The following is a 14,045-nucleotide window of genomic DNA, read 5'->3' as shown; positions in this document are numbered from 1 at the left end:
ATAATGAACTTGAAATCAGGAAGTGTACTCATACCAAAACTTCATGCCACTTATCCCACCTACTAACCCCTGTACTTGAGGACAATCTGTCGTCCCTAGGCTCGGCCTCGACAAGATCCTCAAGACCACCCTACTAATACCAAAGCCTCACCATCTCATCATAAAAAAAACAACTTTAAAGTTCCGCCGCATTAGGTCCGCCAAGTTTCCTTCCCGTCATGCTAAGAAAATTACGTCAAGTGCTAAACACAATCAGACTCGCCTTTATTACGTCAAAGCCATCGCCTCTATACACTTCTGCCAAAATGAACACACAACCAGGTAGGCTTTCAATTACTGCTCTTTCCAAACATACCGCTAGGTGTCGTCCTTACACTGTAGGCCTGTGTCCCACAATGCACCTCACTCAACTTTGACCTGCCCCATTGCATGACGGGAAACAAAATGGCGGCGCCCATAAAATCCAGGTAAAATAGAACAGGTTTTGCTATCGCAAACCTGTAATTACAAGTAACCCGGTGCCCCCCTCCCCATTTCTCCACGGAACTTCCTTACCACGATCACGGTTGGGAGACGTCACCAGATGCACCATTTTCTTCAGAAGTCTTCTAAGTAGTGTTATCATTTGCACACATGAAGCAGTCGACAGCCCCCCTCCCACTCTCCTATACCAAAACCACCGGTACTTTCCACTTTACTGCATTTTTGTGAGGTCTGTGGAAGCAAATACGTCATCTAAACAACACCACGAAAGCTATACTTACTTTCTCTTCCCTCTCGCCATCGTTGGAGTCTAAAAAGTCCCCAAATTACGAAAAAATTTCGTCAGAAAAGCGCAAACACATGTGCGTGCGTGCTCTGCGAGGTTAAAGGTCAACGAGGGTCATCGACCCCGACCCTCGCGGAACCACGCGAGATTTTAATGTTGTAGCAACAATCTCGAAGGGAAATCCAGAGACGAAGTTGTGGCAGGTTTTCAGGTAAAATGATGGTCGTTTTGAGTCTATAACTTTGGATACAAAGATCTCTAGCTTCAAGAAGTAACAATCTGATCATATAGAAAGTGTGATGATGTTTTATATGATATTCAATGACAAAATCATGGACATGATAGCGTTGTCAAAGTGTGTGGGGGAGGGGGGTAGCATCAAAATCATATCTTTGGCCACAGCAAGTAAATTTTATGGATGACATCCTATGCAGACTCCAAATCTAATGCGAGCGGGCAAAAAAAAGTTCCTACATTTAAAAATTTTGACTCAGTCAATCATTGTGCAAATGGTTTCGATTCAGTGGGAACATCACATATATACAGCCACTACCACTACTCACTCACTATCCTGGTTATACTGCTGCCGGTTTCCCTGTCCCAGGGGTGGGCAGCAGTCGGCTGTTCTGGACACCACGCCTCCAGTTAGCTCTGTCCTGTAGGTCTGTGCTAGACAGACCACACTCCTTGATATCCTTGCCAGCATCACATTATTCACATATCACCCACTTTTTGCCTACCGGTTGCTGGCTGTTGCTTATATGATTAACAGGTGAATATTCGGTATAGGTATAGTCAGTATAACCGCCCTTCGGCGTAACACACCAGCTTCTGTATCGGTATAGCCGGTATAACCGCCCTTCGGCGTAACACACCAGCTTCTGTATCTGTATAGCTGGTATAACCGCCCTTCGGTGTAACACACCAGCTTCTGTATCTGTATAGCCGGTATAACCGCCCTTCGGTGTAACACATCAGCTTTGCAGGCACGCGGCGTGGCGGCAGCTGGCTATATTACACTGAGCGACCTATCCCTTGAATATCCAACTCTAAATATTGTTTAAACTTTTAATGCTACCAGTATCTAATGATAGAACATTGTTCTTCAGTGAAAAGATAACAGCACAGAGCCACCATGAGCAGCCCGGGTGTACTACTGGACCGGTATAAGGAGGTGTGCAAGACTGAAGGCATCCCCGTCCACAAATATATCCTCAAGGTCTTGGGGAAAGCACAGGATGACTATATAAGGTAAGTAAACAGAGATTTACCCTATATGTATATCTGAAAGTTACAAAAGGTACACTGAGAAAATAGAGAACTGAATAATCACCTAATCAAGTATACTGTAATGCAAATAAACTATCTGCTTAAAGTTAGATTTATGATTAGTGAAGTATTGTTTGGCGTGTCTGTGTGTCTGTCCATCTGTGTCTTGGTGTAGTCCAGTTTTGGTATGTTCCAGCACAGAGAAAAGTGCAGTTTCTGTAAGTTCCAACAGAGGACATATTGCAGTTCCTGTATGTACTGCTAGAGGGTGCTTACCAGCATTGTCTAATAGATTCTTTATTGACACAACAAGAAGTACAGGGACTTTTGTATGGTCTTCTACAACTTAAGATCTAACAAAGTTAAATACATGGATGACCTTCCTATGTTAACAGTACAGAATATATGTATGTGGCAAATTATGTACAGAATATGTATCAGTGATAACAATTAAGGTTTAATTAGTCTCTAAGATTGAAACATTCTTTAATGATGTATTTTCCTATTTGCCCATTGCAGCGAGCCCAGTGATGAGATGACCCTTGACCTGGCGGGGAACAACAAACTTCTGACGGATGTGCGGCTGGAGGACAGGGACATGGTGCCGCTGTGTCAGACCCTGGCCAACAGCACGTTTGTGTCCCGGCTGGACCTCAGGTACAACAACATCACTGACGAGGGAGCAAAGCACCTGGGCAAACTCATAGAGGTGAGGCAAAACAATACAGGAGTTTTCTTGTACACAACCAAAATTTCTCACCTAACTGCTGATGCAACCAGCTACATGTACATCAACTACCGTGATATAGCGGTGAGAAGCAGGACTCCAGTCAGAAGCTCTAAAGAAGGTGTCTGATAGGCAGGTTTCTCAGTTATTCTAATGCAAAAGTCCCATTTTCTATTACGAATTTTAGATTGTGGTTGGATATTTTGAGCCATGAAATTGTAAATTGTTCAGATTTCTATCAAATTGAATGTTTTTGTGTTGCAGACATCTGTGTCCCTGCGTTTCCTGAATGTGATGTGTAACGACATCGGACCAGAGGGTGCAGAACATATTGCCAGGGGCTTACATGTAACTTCTCATTTTACTCATAAAATCTTATCTTCTTTCAGTGTCTTTAGAATCTGATAAATGAATAGATTTGCTCCCAGTATAAACTACATTTTGTAGTTATTGTACTGGTATTATACATGTATAAACTGCTGGCCTGCTTTGTGTTGAAAGTTGAAACATCAGCACTTTTTGCAAAATGTTAGTCTCATGCTCAAGATTATGTAAAAAAAAACTGTCCTAAGTTTTAGCAACTTGCCTGTTTAAAACTGTCAAGTTTTTATAGAACAAGCAACAACCCTTGCCTAAAACATATCAGTTTGTTTGCCTGTACAGTGTACATGGATTCAAAGTCAACCCAAGAATCTCTAACATACATAATGTAATTGTAAGACTAAAATTTGAATTTTTTTATTATTTTCATCTTTAATGTCCAGACAAATGAGACTCTGTCGGAGTTGAAAGTAAACGGCAACAAGATCGGGAACAAAGGAGGGATGTTTTTTGCATCAGCTCTGCAGATCAACACGGGAATAGAACAACTGGACCTGGGGGACGCAGATCTGGTAAGTCAGTTGTTTGTTTAGGCCTAGGAAAAAAACATGTTGTTTTATGTTTCAGTCCTGAAAAAATAGGGTTGCTAGGTAGGGATTATCTTTCTTTTTAATTGACTTATCTAACTTGAACAACAGTCTGAGAGCTAATTAGTAATTAACAAAGCAAAGCTTCCACGAGGACACTTTTATTTTCAATGTCAACATTGGAAAACTGATTGTGAAAGTTTCATCACTCACACTCATGTATCAGATCATGGAGCTAGAAAAGGTCGATCAGCTGGTATGTGGCTGGCTTTTAGGTGACAACTAGGTTGGTTTTTTAGTTGTTTGCTGGATACTACGGTTTGTTGTGTATCATTGAGTGTTTGTGTTATGTTTTCCCTTGTGTAGGGCACAGAAAGTGTGATTGCTCTGGCCACCATCCTCCACTACAACAAGTTTCTGAAGGCCCTGAACGTCAACCGGCCTCTACTCTTCACTCACCAGGCAAGTACTGATACAGTCACAGTCTTATTAAGTTTACCGAAGGAAAACATATTGTTTTTGCTCTGTTTCTTCCTCTTCTTCTTCTTCAGTGACCTCTGACCTGACCAATGACATGTTGATGTCTGTCACCATGGCGACTGGTGTTGGGTTACATAATGTTGCAATTTCATGGTCTGCTCTGCACCTGTCACCATATACTAGTAGTACACGTATGTGAATGTGTTTGGGGAAGAATTAACAGAGCAGACCATGTCCGAAGGTAAACATTATGCATTTGCTTTGCAAATGTTACTTCTCTAGTCTTGGAAGTTCATCTGTGTTGGTAGAAGTCATTTTGAAACAAGATTTAACTGTAATTGCCAACACACAAAATTTTCGTCATGTTTTGTTGTGATGCAGGAGGAGACGACAGTCCACATGGCCAACATGCTGAAGGTGAACACCACCCTGCGGGAGATTCACCTGCAGAAATACGACATGCGAGACTTCGGCGCCGAGAGACTTGTGGAGACCCTACAGGAGAACATCGCACTAACGTACCTCGACCTCAGCTGGTGAGTTTCTGTATCTGTATAGCCAGTACTCAAGCCAAGCCAAGAGAGAGAGAGATAGCCCGTATAACCGCCCTTCGGCATAACACACCAGCTTTGCAGGCTTCAACCTTTCGAGCCCTGTCACACTTATGTGTATCATCAACAGGTCCTTGTAGTAAACCATAATCTACTGTTCAACACACATATTGTACAATGTATATTGTACAGTCATACACAGTGCATGTATATATGGGTCTAGCTGTCCTTCAATGTTATGACTAGAGAGAGAACAGCATATTCTGAAACTGGTTGAAGAATTTAAGAACAGGTCTTTCAGGAGTTGCGGGAGGATGTAAGGTCTACAATCGTAAGGTCTCTCAGGTGTTTCTGTTGTGGCCAAATGACGGCTAAGAATTTCCTGCACCTGTTGCCACCTGCAGTAACAGAATAACCCGGGACGGTGCCAAACACCTGTCCAAGCTGCTGAAGAAGAACACGCCACTTCAGGTGCTGGACCTGGGCTTCAACAGGATTGAAGATGACGGAGCTATCTACCTGAGCGAAGCACTCAAACACTTCAACACAAACCTACACACGTGAGTACTTACCTATCCTATCATTCCTTGCGACACATAAGGCTGAGACTTTTCCCTTCCATCTGAGTCAAACCTGACCAAAGTGACATCTAGAGGGAGTGTAAGTAGTAATATGCAACTGTAGATCTTCCAGGGTAGTTAACACTGTCAGTCTTTAACACAAATAGCAGTTCTTACTTTTGGACCCTGGAGGCCAAGCTATTTACACATTTTAGGTCACAAATAGGCATTATGATTAGTGTGAAATTATTTAGGTACAGTACCGTTACTGAGGTATTTTGGGCCTGTATTTCGGGCCTGAATTTTTAAGGTACGTGTACCGGTACACAGCTCTAATGTATACCCTATACATTATTATGAACAGTAGTGAAGACTCTTTCTTGTCCTCAGACTTGTGATCACCCACAACTGTATCCGGGGTACGGGGCTGGTAGCTGTGGCTGACGCCATGAAGACCAACACTAGTCTGTACAGTGTGTTCATCTGCGTGTGTGGTGAGTTGAACAGTTAGAATTTAGCCTGGGTGCCATCCTATTTGTATGCCAAGGCTCCTATTTTTAGGGAACAAGTATGGAAGCCCTGGCATACAAATAGGATGGCACCCTAGCTAACTGGTAGTTATAATTCTTCAGTGTGATTAAAACAGCTCAAAATAGTAAAATGTGGATATGGATTTTGTTCTAAAATCTACCTATTATATAGTAATAGTATATATTATGATTGTGTCTTCTAAAATTTACCTCTTATGTAGTGATAGTATATATTATGATTGTGAACGTTTTGTCTGTCATTAGTGAATTTTCCAGGGTGACTAGAATGCAGATTATAAGGCTTCATTTTATGCCTGCCTAACTGCAAATCATCAATTGTCTGACTGTGAAGTCCTTCTTTCTTGCACCGCAGGCGTTTAATGACCTGATAGAGTCCGGCCGGCTGGACACAGAGCAGACCGACGTCCAGCCTTACGTGGTGGACGGCCGGGTCTACCTGTCGGAACTGTCCCACGGCATCAGGAGGCACTACTACTGGACACCCAGCTATGGGCCGGACGTGGAGAAGAAGAAAGACGATCTTCTGATGTGATGTCTTCTTAAAGGCATCCAATGCGATTTCAGGGCAGCAAAACTGGAAATATTCTGAATAAGGCAATCTTTGTGATATTGACACATACCGCTTCACATTAGCACATTTGAGTCAGTATTTTATACTTTGAGCATTTTAAAAATGCAGAAACAAGCCCCAATTTGAGTCCTTTATTTTCTGGGAGGTACCCTAAAAATCAGCCGAGGGCCCTTCCAGTAACCATTTTCCATTGGAATTTTTGGATTTTTTGCTCCATGAGGGTCAATATACACTGGGATAGTGTGGTTTTAACTCAGTAAGTAGATAACTAGAACATTGTCCTTGAAAAATTGGGTTTCCAAGCCCTAAAACTGCACTGGATGCCTTTAACAACACTGTATATAACACAGGGCTCTAGCCAGCACCAGTTTTTCCATCAATTGCAGGAACTTTTTAAACCAATCCGTTAAAGGCATCCAATGCGATTTCAGGGCAGCAGAACTGGAAATATTCTGAATAAGGCAATCTTTGACGTATGTCGGAACTGTCCCACGGCATCAGGAGGCACTACTACTGGACACCCAGCTACGGGCCGGACGTGGAGAAGAAGAAAGATGATCTTCTGATGTAGTGCAGGTTCACTGGACTTGGATCCAGACTTGTAAGAATGTTTAGGTTCAAGTCCAAAAGAACCGAGTCCGGACTTATTACTATAAAAGACCATTTCACATACCCCTTTTCTTTCCAAACCAGCTAAAACCTTCCGTAGCTTGCAAAATCTTTGCCGCAAAATGAGAAAACGTTGCCATTGGGCATCGTCAAGTACCTGCCTCCATGTTATGTGGACAAAGTTTCACCCAGACAACATTGCAAGGTTGCCAACATGCAATTTTGTATATGCCATGGGTTTATATATATATATATATATATATATATATATAGGTCTGAAACTAAACCTAAACCTCTGGACTTGAATCTGGACCTGAACCTAAATGTGGGTTTAGGTATGCAGCACTATTCTGATGTGATGTCTTCTCAACAACACTGTATATAACACATGGCTCTAGCCAGCACCAGTTTTTCTGATGTAACACTGTATATATAGACCAATGTAGAAAAGGCAGATGATCTGTTGGTGTGAAATACAAACTATAGTTTTGCTAAAATTTTGCTAAATCTTCTTTGTGTGTACAGTAACTCATGTGGAGAAGAATTGCTGTTAATTGATAAAACACATTATGTTATCTAGTTCCTCTATCAGGTGTATACATTAAGTTATAGACCCAAAGGAAAGATTATGTGAAATACGATTATGTAAAATCAGCTGTGTAAAATATTATTTGTCCTTGTTATGTGTAAAAGCTATATTGACCTGATGTACAGAAGAAAGACGATTTGTGGATGTGAATGATGACTTTATTGCTTTATCACTTCTCTCTCTTAAAATGTAGTCTCTTGGGACCATTGCGTTGGTTATACAGGGTTAGGTAGCAGACGTCCTGGCCCTTATTTTTCAAAATAGACGTTCAAATAAAAAAAAAATTCTCTGTGTGTTGTTTGATATGAAATTGCTTGACATGATTTAGCATTTTGTGTATATCTTCGGCTGCCAGGCAACAATCTTACCTAGATTTAGTAATTTTTAGGGCATCATTTTTAATCTCAGGTATGGGCTTTAATGTATTACGACCACCTCCACCACCTAAACTTAGATAAAATCAACCCACAGGACAGAGACAAGTGGCGTGCTGCCATCAAGCCCCAGTTGTACAGTGCAAACACGTCTAACCCTCGGAAGACGGGGAACAACAGACGATAAACCGGACAGTGAGTGAGAGAGTGAGTACCAAAGTTCTGGATTGAAGGCATGCAAGGGGACGTCCCTTGTTGTGGCCTTAGTGTGACCAGGCCTGTTAGAAAACCACAGACATACAGCACAAGCCTGCGTCCATCTTCCCCAGCTCGCCCAGAGGAAACTGCACCCGCTCATAGTCAGTCAGTTTCGCCTCAAATACCTGCAGAAGCAGAAATAAGCAACAAATGCTCAATCTATAAGCATATGAAATTAGAGCTGTGTACCTAAACAAATTTTAGGTACAGGTACAGGTACAGGTACACAGGTTTAGGTACAGGTCCGGACCTGAACCTGTACCTGAACAATTCGACCAATTTATATGCTCTTCTGAACTCCTTCAATAACAAAAAAAAAAATAAATAAACTTGATACAATGTAGTTAAGGTTTATTCTTTGTTTATGGCGAATGCTCAGATAAAATATAGGTGTTTTTGTTTTCATGAACACACTGTCCTTACACAGGGACCCATTGTTAACCAGCTATTTACACATTTGAGGTCACAAATAGGCATAAAATTGGTGTGAAATTGTTTAGGTACAGTACCGGTACTGAGGGATTAGGTATTTTGGACCTGTACCTAATCAATTTTTCCGGTACAGTATCGGTACTGCGTACCGGTACACAGCTCTATATGAAATGTATCACAACTAGGACTGATCGATACAAAAAAAGCCCAATCCCTTACATGGTATCCCTTCTAAACAGCACAAATATGTAATTGCACAACAAGTTCCACTGACCGCTACTTCATTGTGACCCAGGAATTGATTTATGATGATGGTTTATTTTATTTATGATGACTATTCTTCCACATTCTTTTGCTGCTAGTAATCCGATGTAAATCGGGCTAAGCAGTACATAAGATGATGACATGTATGTTAAAAACTTGAGTGATATACTAGTACATGTAAGGCATTATTGTAAATATCTAAATTCGTTGAACCAAAGTGATATTTTATCAATCTGTAGACTCCGACTTCCTGCTATATTGAAAATGTCTCTGCACAATGCAGTCTGCAGGTGGGTATTTCTAACACTGATGTTGTTTACCTCAATGCTGTCGGGCGCATCGTCCTCCACACAGTGAATGACGGTACCGTTGACGTGTATACAGGCCACGCCCTCCGGGTCTGGTATCCAGATAGGTTCGTACTTGAAGTTACTATGCTTCAGAATCGTCTGCAAAATGTCATGAAATCCAATATATCATGAAAAAACATAGTTACACAAGATCTTATTATATGGTCGGCCGTCTTGGATTTTGACCGATGACGTCATCAAATTAGCATACATTATTAATATTTAATGATCAAAATTATATGTAATTATATATAATTATATAAGATGTTAATAATGTTAAAAAAGAAGTGCAATTAAACATAGAACCTAGAAAATTGTAATGTCTGAACAAAAATTACTGATTTTTTCAAAAAAATGCCTGTCAGAAACCCATTGCCATGGCAACACGAAAAATCAGGAATTTATCTAATTAATATGAAATTTTTGCCAGATATATTTTGGGAAAAGTCACAAAATTTGACGGTTCTAGCGCAAGCTGTTCAGGCGCTATCCGAGATGAAAGTGAGCGCGGGCCTCAAAAGCCCCCCCCCGTCTGAATAGGGTTAAAATGAAAATACTAGTAGATATCCCCCACCAACAACAATGTCTAACGCTGCGTCTTTCAAAATTGAAACTGAATGTTTCTCTCCAGGTTTTTAATTCTGCGTGAATTTTTAAATTGTATTTGTAAATTAGCGACAATTCAGATCTTGTATGAGTCTGTTCAATGCTAATAAAGCTTTTCTTATGTCTTTTAATTATGCAGAATGTGGGACTATTCATTATCCACTGCCTTCAAAGAAGAATTTGAACCCCATAATACTAGTAGCTAGCGTAGTACTAGTAGTAGAAGTAGAAGTTTTTTTCCAGTTGTTACCTGTCCCCTGTTACTGTATTGCAATGAGTATTATACTTGATTGTAAAAGCAATTAGCCTTCGGGCATATGATTTTGCAAACTAAAGTTTCTACATTTTTATAATTCATCCTACCTTCCATGCTATCTTGCCTCCCATGTTCTTGGCCACCGTTAGTAGCCCTGGTCCCGCACAGCACATTACGCCTTTCAGATAGTAGTCCGGCCATTCGACCGGGATGACGGTAATAGGGTACTCTGGGAACGTTTTGGCCAGGGCTTTTCGGCCAGCTTTGTTGGAATTTACCGACGCGCCGACGAAGAACTCCTTTCCTGAAGAAGAGAAGATACGTGGTGTTCCATGAGGCAAATCTGAACTGTAGTATATAGTAGAGGAGATTCATTCCTCAAGCTAACCGACATCTTGCACTCACAGTCAGACGAATTTTATCAGTAAAATTGCACTGTATACTAGTAAAATTGCACTGTGTACTAATACAATTGCACTGTATACCGTAAAATTGCACTGCATACTAATACTATTTCACTGTATTCCGTAAAATTGCACTACATACTAATCTTATTGAACTGTATTCCGTAAAATTGCACTGTATACTAGTAAAATTGCACTGTAATACATGTCTGTATTCCGTTAAATTGCACTGTATACTAGTAAAATTGCATTGTATTCCATAAAATTGCATTGTAATCCGTAAAATTGCACTGTATAAAATATACACTTGACAATACACCGTACAAACCTGTGAAGACGACATCACCGCCCTCCAGACACGCGGTTTCGTTGTGGATCCTGTCGACTTCCAGTCCGAGGTTTCTCAAACACTCCTCCACAGCGTCAAGCTTAGAAAAAACAACAACAAATACAGTTATCAACTTCTGTTGCAGATGTATGGTGTACGCCAGGCCCTCCTACGGTGTATGAATAGTAGAATTCACCAAAGTAATAAATGAATGAATGAAGACCTTTATTGTTTAGAATTAGTTCCAGACGTTCATGTTTTTACTTGAACCTAAACATTTTTACAAGCCCGGAACTAGATCCAGCGAAGCGGTACACAGCACTAGTTTTGTCTACACTAGTTTTGTTTTTAATCTATGATATTTTTGTAAATAATGTATTAAATTCCTTGACATTGTATTGTACAAAACTTGATGTTTAAAAAATGTATGGTATTTGATGTTTATTGTATAACATTTCATGTTAATGATGTTCAATATTGTAGTCTGCTTTTGTATTCATTATAATTATAATATGTATTTACATTGTACATGTAGTGTTGGGAGGACAACTTGTAAAGGTGTCAATGCACCTGTTTTGTCCTCCCTTCCACTTGTATACTTGTACTTGCGGTAAACTCAAATAAACAAACAAATAAACAAATGCACTCTCACCTCCTTTCTCCTAGGTATTCCCCATGGCCTGGTGACCAGTGCTTTGTTGCCTACCACCACACACGTGTCCCCAACAAACGCACAGTCAGGAGTCGACTCATCCGCCGGGATGACGGTCACCTGGGTTGGGCAGCAAGTACTCGTAAATTGGATAAAATTTGAAAATCTAACATTCCTAACAAATTGAAGGTCCAAGTCTTTAGTACCCTCGTAGAGCCGGTGTACATGTGTTACGCTGAAAGGCGGTTATACCGGCCATGCTACTATTCAAACAATATACATGGGGGTCTTCCGAGGCTGTCTCAAAAACTCACCCACCGCAGGGTAAAACTTGCAGGACATTGTTATAGAGCTAAGCAGGAAACCGTCTCTTCTGTCCTTCTCCGGAAGCCAAGAGGTCGACTACACTGTAGAAGCCTGACTGTTACCGATACCTTAACTAGAGACACTGGCATAGAACTCGAAAACTTAGGAAATGTAATGTAAGACAGAGAGAACTGAAGAGTTGTATGTGATGGCATAGTGCCCGGCTGATAGGCCGCTAATGTATGTATGTATGTTCATGTATATTCATCACTCTGGAAGATTTGACCAATCTCATTAATGCTATGCTATAGGTATTGGTGCGCCAGCCACTTTAATTTTATGTTTATGTTATTTTATGTCATCTTTATGTTTACATTTGTATTATGTTTTATGAGCAGCGGATTCACATAAGAACAACAAGTGCTTCCTATCTAATGCTCAAAAACCCATGTGAATAAAATAAAATAAAATGTATGTATGTATGTAGGACGGTTACCTCTAGCCCCAGGTCCCGCAGTGTCTGTATGTACTTCTCCTGCTCTTCTCGGGCCTTAACAGGTTCAACCAGGTACTCTTCTTCGTCGAATCGCCCTTCCTCGTCCGATTTGATGGCTTCCGACTTCTCCCGAATGGAGTCCGGAATTCCCCGAACCAGGGCTCGGGTAAACTTCGGGAAGCCGTCGGTCGCGCTAATCTTCTGGGACTGGTCCATTGCCATTACTAAGAAACGAGTGCTGGGTTACATCATGTTACAATTTTATGACAGGAGGGATTTAGACTCCTGTTTGGCCATATATGTGAATGTTTTTGAGTACGAATTAACAGAGCAGACCACATGCGAAGGTAAACATTATGTATTTGCAAATGTTACCTTTCTAGTTTCACATTACATGTATTTATTCTGTTGTGGTCTCAGTTCGTGAGCTACTACTTCATTGAAACTTTATTTAAGCCATGCAATTATGCTACATTGTAATTACATGTGTTAGTCTGACTGAATTTGTCTCAAAACTGGTTGTTCTTGTTTTTGGTAAGACGCACAAGGGGAGTGCGCTGCGTAGTTATTGTTTCCTCACTATTGTCTGCTCATTTGATGCACATTTTTTTTACAAGGTTTGCCAATGTTTGACATATTTTGGACGGTTTTGTAATGTAAGATTTATTATAGAAGCAATATAGTTATGAGTTGAATATGGTGACGATTTGTCGCGAATCGCTATAGGGGCTGAGTTGTCTAATCTTACTGAGCTTGTACTAACAGTACAAAACTGGTGCGAAACAAGGAAATGCACAAGCTACGAATCGAACTCGGCTCAAAAAAGCCTATTCCCAAAACCCTAATCCTGTACGCCACGAAACATTACGATGTTAAAGAAGCGTTCTAATAATACAGTTCAAGTTAACCGTTCTGTGATATTGCGAGTTTCAAATGACAACGACCACATACGAGACTGAATTTAGCGGCAGCGAAACTTCTAGCTACAAACTCAACATAAAATGACAGAGGTTCTGTCTAAACAAACAAACAAACAAACGAACTAAAAGATTCCTGTTGCAAGTATGATACAGGTAACGATGTCGTTAAGTAGGGGCATTATCATTACATAGCTTTAAACAGTGTTTAGAGTTAGATGTTCAAGGGTTAGGTGTACGCATAACAAGTTGTTCGGTGTAATGTTGCCAGCTGCCGCCGCGCCGCGTGCCTGCGAAGCTGGTGTATTACGCCGAAGGGAGGTTATACCGGCTGTACCGATACAGATACAGAAGCTGGTGTGTTACGCCGAACAGCGGTTATACCGGCCGACTATACAGATACAGAAGTTAAAGATATCACTACTTACTGAGTTTCTTGTCAGGCCTAAGACGGGGAGATTGGTGTCTGGAGATCTTCTCGGTTGCGGAGACGAGAAAATAAACCGGATGGTAGTTGAGGAGGCTCAATTTATCAACTGGCCTGAGCAATTATATATGATTATGCCAATGACATACAGTAGTCTGACTGAATTGTCTTGTCGTGTTGTCTTTCGCTCTGTTCAGACGGAAACGCTGTAACCGCATTCGATCCGGATTCCACCAGCAAGCAGGTCGTTGACCTCTGATACTGATAAAACGCTACCTTACGTCTCCCAGAGTACATGTACACGCTAATCGTAGAGTCTGGGCTCTCTTAAAAACAATTACGCAGTTGGATTTCAGGTATACAGTTAAAACTTTATTTGCGGCAAGAAATC

At 40.9% G+C, this 14,045-nt stretch overlaps 3 protein-coding genes across 4 annotated transcripts in view; 1 reads left to right on the top strand and 2 right to left on the bottom strand.

Moving 5' to 3' along the window:
- LOC109472643 (something about silencing protein 10-like) overlaps positions 1–889 on the bottom strand; it is a 14,727-nt gene extending 13,838 nt beyond the window's left edge. For both annotated transcript variants that reach the window (XM_019772476.1, XM_019772477.1), the window contains exon 1: positions 765–889. In XM_019772476.1, coding sequence (XP_019628035.1) covers positions 765–784 — 20 coding nt within the window. In that variant the 5' untranslated portion in view covers positions 785–889. The remainder of the gene's footprint in view (positions 1–764) is intronic.
- A 14-nt stretch (positions 890–903) lies between these two features.
- On the top strand, positions 904–6,434 carry LOC109472724 (leucine-rich repeat-containing protein 34-like). The gene is made up of 10 exons (XM_019772576.1): positions 904–980; positions 1,879–2,020; positions 2,558–2,747; positions 3,030–3,113; positions 3,530–3,658; positions 4,040–4,135; positions 4,535–4,689; positions 5,109–5,264; positions 5,655–5,751; positions 6,147–6,434. The coding sequence occupies exons 2-10, from the start codon at positions 1,905–1,907 to the stop codon at positions 6,345–6,347; spliced, it is 1,224 nt and encodes a 407-aa protein (XP_019628135.1). The 5' UTR covers positions 904–980; positions 1,879–1,904; the 3' UTR covers positions 6,348–6,434.
- A 1,290-nt stretch (positions 6,435–7,724) lies between these two features.
- Positions 7,725–13,775, bottom strand: LOC109472733 (N(G),N(G)-dimethylarginine dimethylaminohydrolase 1-like). Its single transcript, XM_019772585.1, has 7 exons — positions 13,656–13,775; positions 12,311–12,534; positions 11,509–11,628; positions 10,857–10,956; positions 10,232–10,428; positions 9,233–9,361; positions 7,725–8,341 (listed from the first exon to the last, which is right to left on the bottom strand). The coding sequence occupies exons 2-7, from the start codon at positions 12,530–12,532 to the stop codon at positions 8,240–8,242; spliced, it is 870 nt and encodes a 289-aa protein (XP_019628144.1). The 5' UTR covers positions 12,533–12,534; positions 13,656–13,775; the 3' UTR covers positions 7,725–8,239.
- Between the last annotated feature and the right edge of the window lie 270 nt (positions 13,776–14,045).

This window comes from Branchiostoma belcheri, unplaced genomic scaffold, assembly GCF_001625305.1.
Source record: "Branchiostoma belcheri isolate BF01 breed outbred unplaced genomic scaffold, Haploidv18h27 scaffold28, whole genome shotgun sequence".
Classification (NCBI taxonomy): Eukaryota; Metazoa; Chordata; class Leptocardii; order Amphioxiformes; family Branchiostomatidae; genus Branchiostoma; species Branchiostoma belcheri.
Note: the sequence above shows the minus strand (reverse complement) of the source record. Positions and strands in the feature narration are given on the sequence as shown.